Source organism: Micromesistius poutassou (genome assembly GCF_964030765.1).
Source record: "Micromesistius poutassou genome assembly, chromosome: 20".
NCBI lineage: Eukaryota > Metazoa > Chordata > Actinopteri > Gadiformes > Gadidae > Micromesistius > Micromesistius poutassou.
This window is the reverse complement of record NC_140290.1, coordinates 8,811,110-8,820,821: the sequence shown is the minus strand read 5'-3', so window position 1 is coordinate 8,820,821 and position 9,712 is coordinate 8,811,110. Positions and strand designations below refer to the sequence as shown.

General features: G+C 43.9%; 1 protein-coding gene across 1 annotated transcript; it reads right to left on the bottom strand.

The window, feature by feature from the left end:
* Positions 1-2,288: 2,288 nt before the first annotated feature.
* On the bottom strand, positions 2,289-9,712 carry eif3eb (eukaryotic translation initiation factor 3, subunit E, b). Its single transcript, XM_084485095.1, has 13 exons — positions 9,602-9,712; positions 9,082-9,199; positions 8,652-8,769; positions 8,420-8,462; positions 7,934-8,038; positions 7,581-7,706; positions 6,357-6,481; positions 5,889-6,015; positions 5,291-5,392; positions 4,628-4,737; positions 4,027-4,129; positions 3,151-3,285; positions 2,289-2,669 (listed from the first exon to the last, which is right to left on the bottom strand). Exons 1-13 carry the CDS (start codon positions 9,689-9,691, stop codon positions 2,634-2,636), a joined length of 1,338 nt encoding a protein of 445 aa, XP_084341221.1. The 5' UTR covers positions 9,692-9,712; the 3' UTR covers positions 2,289-2,633.

The following is a 9,712-nucleotide window of genomic DNA, read 5'->3' as shown; positions in this document are numbered from 1 at the left end:
CTTTCGGTGGTCTATTCAAATATACATTATTACTTTCCAAAATAAGTAATACTAGGCCAATTTATAACATTGTATAAGATGAATTATCTCACCTGGCGTGAACTCTTTGCCTTGGACTGGTTCACCATAACTGTTTACACAAAAACAAGAAAACAAAGTTAGCCTAGTTTCCCAACTAACACCACTGGGCCTGCTTCAGACGCGAAGATGAACAAGTGGCTCATTGATAACTGACTTGTTGAATATTATTCGATAACAACAATGTCGTTAAGTAGGCCTATTACTAAGAAACCTGAAAAACAGAATGTAGATATGTGTGCTATAAAATAGACCTGTGCTCATACAACACAATTAGGCCTATACCATGAGACCTGTAGGTCCAGTGATTCTGGGGGGTCTGGGGGGTCATGTGTGTCACGGTAACAACTGATGGACAGCTTGCAATGACTCGTCAGATCAGCGTTCTTAAACAGTCACTACCCAAAACATGGTGATTAAGAGCCAGTGGGCCCACACCGCTCTCACCAACTCTCCCTGGAGTGTGTATGTGTATCCAACCATCACTTTCAAAACGCATGCCTATATCATTATGTTAAAATGGTTTACCCGTGTATTGAAGGATAAATTAATTCATGAATGAACCATTGTATTCAGCCAAACGGTGTAAAAAAAAAAAAAAAAAAAAAAGCACATTGGAACCGTAATTAAGGCCAACTTCAGCCGCAGAATATTCCCTGTGCCAGCAATAGTTTCTGGAAATGTAGGCGGGGTGGCGGTTTGTGCGTGCGTGCGTGCGTGCGTGCGTGCGTGCGTGCGTGCGTGCGTGCGTGTGTGGGGGGGTTCTCTTGGAAAGTAAATACTCTCCATTTAAAATTATTGCACCAGTGGATAAAACAAATAAAAAGAGTTTCCACTAAATGCCCCTTCCAGTAACTCATGCAATCTTAGTAGTAGTAGTTTTATTTCATTCGCCTCTCCTATCCCCTCCCCCGGAGACACACCTACCTTCCAGGTACCTCTCCAGCGCCGGCGAGGAGCCGCGGCTCCGGGCGTAGCAGCAGAAGAACAGCGCCCAGACCACCAGGGTGGCAACCACCAGCACCAGGACCCAGAGCAGCCGGGTGACAGCAGGGTTAGTGGCCGCCCATGCCAACAGCACATCCACGTCGATACCCGAAGTTAAACCTGACGTCGCCATGTCTTCAATATTGATGTGTTAAGCGCTCTTGCCCCCTGTACTCAGCTGGTAGACGTGTGTCTTGGATCGGATGGTGGAGGCTACGAATCACGGACTCCGTCTCTGGAGCGACTCGGGGCAGCCACAGCGGCTGCGAGAGCAGGAAAAGGCAGAAGCCACAGATGGGTACCAGCTGTTCCATGCACGGCTCTCAGACCTCAGCCCACGTCGACTCGCCGTGCACGCCCGCATGTGCGTGTTGAATCGTAACTTGGAAAAAAGAAAAAGGAACTAGGCTTGTGTGTGTGTGTGTGTGTGTGTGTGTGTGTGTGTAGGAGTGGCCAGGAAGGTTATTTTTGTGAGACACTGGAATAAAGCCACTCCCAAGGTGAACACGGATTGTCTGATTGTGTAAATGTGCACCGTACACGCATGAAACTTGAAGGCACGTTAATTGCAGGAGTGAGAAATGCCCCCGGAGCGCCTTCCCGCCCAGACCCCTGCGGGGTGATGTCGGCGGGGAGACAAGGCGCTAATGACAGCTTGTCACTGCAGGATTTAACTAGAAATCCGACATGATAACTCAATGGGTTTTATTTATGACATCGTAACACGTCCCCACTCTCTTCCCATCATTGAGGAAAATGACTTGTTGAATGAATGATGTTCAGCTTTCATGGAGATCTCATTCGCCACTTGTAGAAGGTCAATATTTACTTTGATACGGATCGTTGCAACCCACGTCCATGAACCGGATGCAGGGCGATGCTGTACACGCCTACTTTAGTCTAGAACTACCAGTTCTGAAGTAGAAGAAATAGAAATGAAGAAATAGTTTTATAGCGAACACAACACTACAGCAAGTTTAGTTGCCCCGATATTTCGTTTCAATACAAAATTCTAAACGATCAAATATTATTCATACATCTTCAATCCCAGTTTGATTAAATTCATAATATTTACGTTCTCCATCATCGCTTCTCGCCTACACTGGTGCTACGTTGCATCCGTGTCTCCGAAATGTACTCGCGTTGAAATTCAATAGATCAACAGCGCCACCTCGCGACGGAATTCTCCAGGGTGGAGACGAGGAATCAATGACGCAGCGTAGTTGCAAGAGACTCAAAAATCTTTATTTTGTCGATGGCATGGAACAATTGTGGTTGTTTTGCAGTTTTAAAAAAAAGTCCCTCATAATTACGATTGTTTATCTATTTTCATTGACAACTCGCTTTGGCCAGATCAGAAGGCAAAGACAAAGTCGCATTAAAAAAACAAAATAGATTATGAATTGTTAGATAATTTTAGCCAGGACTCCAAATGTTGGTCCTCCAGAGTCAAAGACCACAGTATTCTGGGAATGTGGTATTAAAGAGATGTTTCTCAGGAACCCGATGTAATATATAGTCTGAATAAAGACCACATCAGCCTCCTCTTCCTCCTGATTGGCTGTTCATTAGAAGCCGGTGTCCGTGGCGGCCCAGTTTGGCGTCTAAGCAGGAGAAAGAACAAGGCAAAGGAAGATGCATTAGATACAGAAACAAACACAAGATACTGACACACAAACACACACTCCTTCGTGCCTCACACTGTAGGATCCTTAGATCAAAACCTGGACACCAAGACATTGAACTCACTTTTAACTACAGTTTCCCTTCAAAGCAACGTACCTTGCATTCACATACAGTTCATGAAACAAAAAGGTAGGGGTAAGGACGTCTTCCTCAAGGAGGCCTTCAGGGGAGGGTTCAAATCCAGAACAATTTGGCTGAGAGGCCAACTAAACTAACCTGGCTCCATTTTACAAATTCTGTTGTGAAATACCGGTTTTCTCGGTTGGTTTTAAGTATCCAAAACAAAATCCCTCTGAGGAAACAACATTCCTAGTCTTAGCAAACCTTATCATAGCCTCGCACTCTTCCTTTCCCACCCTAAAAAGACTTTGTGAGAGCATGCGGTGCGGTGGTGTGTACCTCAGTGCGGGTGCTGTGGGCCAGCTTCTTCTCGATGTTCATGGCCAGCATCTGACTGCGGAAGGACAGGCTCTTGGTCTTCTCGATGACCTGCTGGTAGGGCGACACCGCGTTGTTGCCCATCACCACGTGGCCCTGGGGGAGGAGGGGAGGAGACGGAGGTCAGGACGGGGAGAAACACAGCTGCACACACATCTGTTTGGGGTGGGGCTCTTTTGGGTGCTCATGGTTTGTTTTCGATCATTGGATTTATTAAATAAAGATGCATTATAGAGAATTATAGGTGAATGTATACAATATGGCATTGGCTTTTTAGAATCAGTTCAGGATCATAGAAGATAAATAAAATTGTGATGCTTACGATCAACATTCTCTCCCCTCCCTCGTCTCGATGTGTGCGCATAGTCTCAGTTCCCAACCCTAATCAGCATGGCCGGCCCCGGTGGGCATTGAAGCTCTAACCCTGGCAGTGTTAATACCATGCTCTACCAGTTCAGCTACACAGTTAGAGTTAAGGCTCCCCGGTCCCTGGACAATATGAGCTCTCGGCCCTGGAGTTCCACTGGCTGGCAAACAGACAGTGCTTGGACTGCATTAACACTTAAGGTGAAAGATGAATCTTACTCTTTATTATGACTTCCATTTTTGGTAAGCTTTTTGATGTAGAAAATGTATACATCCATCAATAAATAACTAACAGACTTGCAGTTTGACCCTGACAGTTCATATGGCTCAGGGCCAGAGGTCAGACATTTGGACTTAGGATCTAAAACCACAAAACAAAATGTGGCCTGAGTCTGATCCCACATGTTTGAGTCCACAAGCCCTGTGACTGAAGGGGATTGTGGAGAAACGGTAAACCCATGAAGTACTCACCAGTTTGGAGTCTATCTTGGCATCTAGTCGTGCGTTCCGGATGAGGTTGACGATCCATCTCTCAGCTTCCTCGGGGGTCATGTTGAGCTTGTCAGCCAGCATGCTGGGAGGAAGAGGAAGGAGGGAGGGGGGAAAAGGTTAAAAATACTAAATCTTTAACACCCTTCAGGATGGTGGGCAGTCTCAGAGGGTTCATCTCTCAGACCGAGGTGAGAAACAATCCCAAAACAGCAAGAAGCATAGAACATACAGCCCTAGACTTCTATAATTCCCTACTGGAGTAATTTTGGAGTTGCAGTGATTTCAGATACAGGTCTGGGGGGGGTCAAACTCAGTGGCGTTAGGCTGGGAATCAAACCCTCTGTTTATGTCAAATTCTTACATATATATATATATATGTAAGTATATATGTATATATATACACATATATATTTTAATGTGTTCCTGTCCCAGGGCATTTACAGAAAGTGTACTGTACCTGTACTGTAAAGAAAATAGTACAATAAAATGCAGACGGACGAGAGATCAGTGGGTGGGCGGAGCTGGGAGAACGAGATTCTCCAGGATGAACAGGTGGGCGATGTGGGGGGGGTGTCAGTACCTGATGCTGATGCACTGATGGATACGGCAGAAAGTCTCAAAGATGAAGAGACGGGCGTTCTCGATGAAGTCCTCCAGACAGGCCACCAGGAAGAAGTCGTTCACCAGAACCTGAGGATCACAGAAATACCATAGGGTCAAAAGACACCCACGATAACCTCTCCATGGACTCTGCAGACAGGTTAAAACACTATTGAAAGCGTTTAACAGCTTGGGTCTTGCCTAAAGGACATGCTGACCAAAAGGTTGCTACAACGGTCAGTCAAGCCTCCATTTTACTGCAAAATCAAACTAGACACGTTTCTTAGAATTGGAAAATATTAAAGGGGACATATTATACCACCAGGTGTGAGTGTGCCATTACAAGCAATCTATCCATCATACATCTAGGTGGACACGCTCACCTGTGATTTCAGAATCACATAATTTCACAATCACACCTGGTGGTATAATATATCCCTTTAATACCAAGAACCCTTTAGTGAAAAACTTTTGAATAAAAGGATCTGTGAAACACAGCTTAACACATTAGTTTTTGCATAGTATGCAAAAAGCCTGAGGGATAATTGCAATCGTTTTCAGAGTACAGGTTGTAACTTCAAAGCCAACCGACGGATCAGAGAAACCACGGCGACAGGGAGGGGAGTGCCTCATAAACACTCACCGACTCGCACTCCCTGAGCTTCTTCTGGGCGCTGTCAAAGTCAAAGTTCACATAGAGGCACTCCACAAACTCCGTGATGGGGTCCTTGTAGGTATACGACTCCTGGACGCGGGGGTGAGAGAGAACCAACAGTCATTCACGTGTGTTCTCAAGCAACCCAGCGACATCTTAGACAGTAGCCATTTTGTTTGTTTATATTGAGAAAAAAAAAATCCCATTAATTTAACTTTTATGTAGTGTGGTGCTTTTCTAGTCTAAATGGCCAATCAAAAGCGCTTACAATCAATAACACCTAAATTCATTCATTAATCCCTGTCAAGTCCATTAAGTTGATGTTAATGATTATAGTTAAATTTACACAAAGTGCTTTTCTTTGCTCTGAGATCTCAAGACATTAGTCAAGCATCGATCCATCCGTTCACTAATTTAATTATCTATTCACTGATTCATCAATCCCTCCATCCGATCATTAATTCACCCATCCATCCACACACCAGTAGTGGTGTTAACCAGGTCATTGTAAACGGACACCCAGACACTCCGCTTGGGAGTCAGCGTCACCCCACCCAGCCCTACCTCCGTCCCCCCAGCCCCTCACCTGTTGGATGACCTTGACCAGGTCCTTCAGCACCTGCCGGCGCTTGCGCACGTCCTTGTTGGTGATGACAGCGGTGGTGAGGTAGCGCAGGATGTGGGGGCACATGGTCTGGATGGCGTTCAGGTACCTACAGGGAGGGCCAAACATAAGTCATGTACACCGGCCAATAACATGGTTATAATGTACACCTCAATGGTTAATAATGTTGATATTTATTTTCCTGTTAAGAAAATGTTCTTCTTGTGTTTGTAGATGTGTTTTATTCTTGTTTTTATTGGTCTATTTCACTAGTCCTGTTCTTTCACAGTACCACCCAAATGCTCTGTCCAGGATTAATAAAGTACTACTGTATATCATCATCATCATAGGCCTCATATAACATTCTGATTTACTGTAGCTCCCCTCCACAGCCATTTCCATAGGTCCTACATAGGGGCTGCTGAGGTACAGAACCAAACAGCCACTTACTGGGGCTGGTAGAGGAAGAGCTCGATGATGTTGTCCCGGCCCTTGGGGTGGTTGAAGAACACGAAGAGGGACCAGTGGATGAGCCAGGTCCTCTGCTGGAGGGACTGGAGCGGGGAGCTCACCGACTGCGAGGGAAAAACACAACATGGGTCACATTAGGGCTGCTTGATTATGGAAAAAATCATAATCACGATTATTTTGGTCAATATTGAAATCTCGATTATTCAAACGATTATTTTTGAGTTTGAAAACATGATGCATTTATTCATAATTTCTCTCCAAAAAAAAACACTTTGTAAATGAGAACTTTGAAATTTCCCCTTAAAAAAATACACAAAATGGTCATATAGAAAATCAAGTCCAGATATGAATCCAGCTGTTCTGCAATTTCTATAAAAAATAAACAAATAAAATAAAAATAATAAAAAAATTGTTTAAACTCGATTATATTAGTTTAGTGATCGTTTCACTCTGAAATCGCGATCAAAATTTGATTAATCGCCCAGCCCTAGGTCACATTAGGGGGATTCTGCCCATGGTGCACTAGGGCAGGGTTGTTATGGTGTGTTCCAGATGCCTCGTACACCACCCGCACGAGTTGCAAGTGGGGAAATCTCCCAGCTTTCTTGCGGCATTTCACGGAGGAACGCCCCCTTTTGGTCTGTCCCACTCTGAATTCTGAGAGTATACCGAGTTCAGTGAGGCTGACTGTACGACTCAACAACAAAAATGGCAGCACCCGTAAAGAGATTTATTTTCTTTGTATTTGTACCATGATGGTCATTTTTATGTTGATTTTAAAGGCTCTTACACACTTGATTACATTGCTACTTTTTTCAGTGACCCATTTATGCATTGCACGGTCTTGCAGTGCTACAATGTAAAGTTGTGTTTGTTTTAGAGCTGGTTTAGAGGCTTATGTAGCTAACAATAACTAGCCAATGACATGACACAATCACAAAGACAAACGGGAACACTATAAGTGCTACAGGCCAGGAAATTACATCACAAGAGCAACTTGTGCGGGTGGTGTACAAGGCATCTGGAACACACCATTAAACCCGTGGTTAGCCACCCACCGGTGTTGCGCCAGGGTACATTTACTACAACAACAAAAGATAATTGAAAATTAATATATTATTCAGTAAGCCTGGCGCAACAAAGCCATTCCCCCAACATTAGTAAGAATCCTGGGTAAGAACCAAGAGGCAGAGGTTCTCTTACGTTGTTATCAATGGTCTCTCTCAGGCGAGTGAGGTCCTCCATCGCTGCCTCCCAGTTCTGCATCAGGATCTCAGAGGCCAGCTTCCCCCACAAAGAGCTCAGTGCATTCCTGTCTGTGGCAGGCACCTGCAGCAAATCAGAAGAACATTAAGTGCCATCTTCACCTCACCACATCATGTAGAGAGGTTATAACAGACAGGGGAAAGGAAAGAAAGAGTTTTGCCCGAGACAATTCAGTGGGTTAGGTACGTCAAAATAGGGGCAGGATAGTGTAGTGGCAAGTGTAATCCAAATCCAACCCGCAAAACTGTCCAGTGAACGTGTTTTATGAAGAGCAGCCAGATTTCTCTTACCAGCACACGGAAGAAGTAGAGGTACTCGGCAGCCCCGGAGTAGTTACCGCACTCATACTGGAACTTTGCGTACCGGTAGAGGGTGTCCAGGTACTCCTGTCGGAACTAGGAGAGAAAAAAAGAGAAGAGTTCATCAACGCAAAATGGAGTCGCTCCATTATTTTATAAAAAGGAAAGTGTGAAGTAAACCAGTAGCAAAATTAGTACACTATTAGCTATGAACTATTTATACACTAAGGTTAGTACACAATTAGTACACTCCTATTGCATCTCAATGTATAATGAAAGTAAGGTGAACAGGATTATGCTAATCAATGACACCTATTTGTTAATCACCTTGTAAGGTCATGTATTATGTGCCATCATAGAAAATGTTGACACAAAAATAGGAAACAGGCTAGTTTTACATTCACCTGGAAAACAATGTCCGATAGTGGACGCAAATTGGGCAACCATTGGCAAAAAGTGAAATAACAAGCCACTTACATTGTGTTTCTCCGACAGGTAGTCAAAGAGCATCCTCCCATCCCTGCGGATGAAGTAAAATAATGAACAAATCTTTCACACATCTCCATCACGTCACCAATACAGTGCTTCTTTATTCAGTCATGGTGTTTGCTGTGATTAAATGACATTAAGGTAAAATATAACTCAATAATTTCCAAATTCTCCATCAGCCCATCTACCCAAGTTTAGCAGGGGAAGTTCTTTAGCTTACCTGGTGGACTGCATCTGACGCGTGGTCTCGGGGTCCTCAAACATCTTGACGATGGGCTCCGTCTCCAGCTGCAGCTGCTTCAGCTGTGCCACCACTGTGGTCCTCTTCTCCTTCAAGGCTACAGGATCACAGGTTCTTTGTCACTTCACCAGTGTAAATATAACAGTGATAATACTGACCATGTCTACTGAAAGGCTAATGGGAAGGCTCTTCCCATAGAACAATGAATGTATTAAAATGGTCAGGATTGACTTGAGTGGATTTATAGGTAAGGAATCAAATTCATACCATATTGTAGCAAAGTGGAGCTTAAAATGTCAATATTGACGAAGAAAGGAAATTATTTTATATTGCTTTAATTTTCTCCAAGACTGCCATTATAAGCCACAGGAACCTTTAGTATATTTAATTATAACGTAACCAGTCTTACTGTGTGGGATGTCCTTGTCTGAGTAGAGGTTTTTGTACACATCCATGGCGAAATCCACCATGTTTGTGTCGCTGAGAAGGTCCAGCTTCCCTTGAAGAAGTTCCTTTTCATTGTAAATCTTGAAAACACAAACACTTATTTTAAAACATACATTGCATTGTGTACGGATGCTACCTTCATCATCATGTCGATACCAGCTGGTGCTAATTGTAATACGTCCATAACGGATAGAATCACGCTATAAAACACATAAAGATACCGAAAAACAATGTCAATCGATTGTCGACAGAAAAATGTCCAAATTATAGAATTATGTGACAAGACTGTGAACTGGGTGAGGCTAATTTAGCCAGCGTGGGCTAGCTAGTATAGCTAGTAACATGAGCCAGGGAAGGTAATGCTAATGCTAGCTAGCACCGCTGTGGCTCGTGGAGGCAAAATTGTCGCTTTAACGTTTAGTGAATTTCACAAATACTGGACCAAATGTGTTCCACCTCACTAAATGTTAAAAACGACGTACCTCTTTGACGGAGAGGAATTCCAAGAGGGGAAAAATCAAATGCCGGTCCAAAAAATGGGCTATCTTGGTGGTCAAGTCGTAGTCCGCCATCTTTACGGCTTCAAAAAGAAC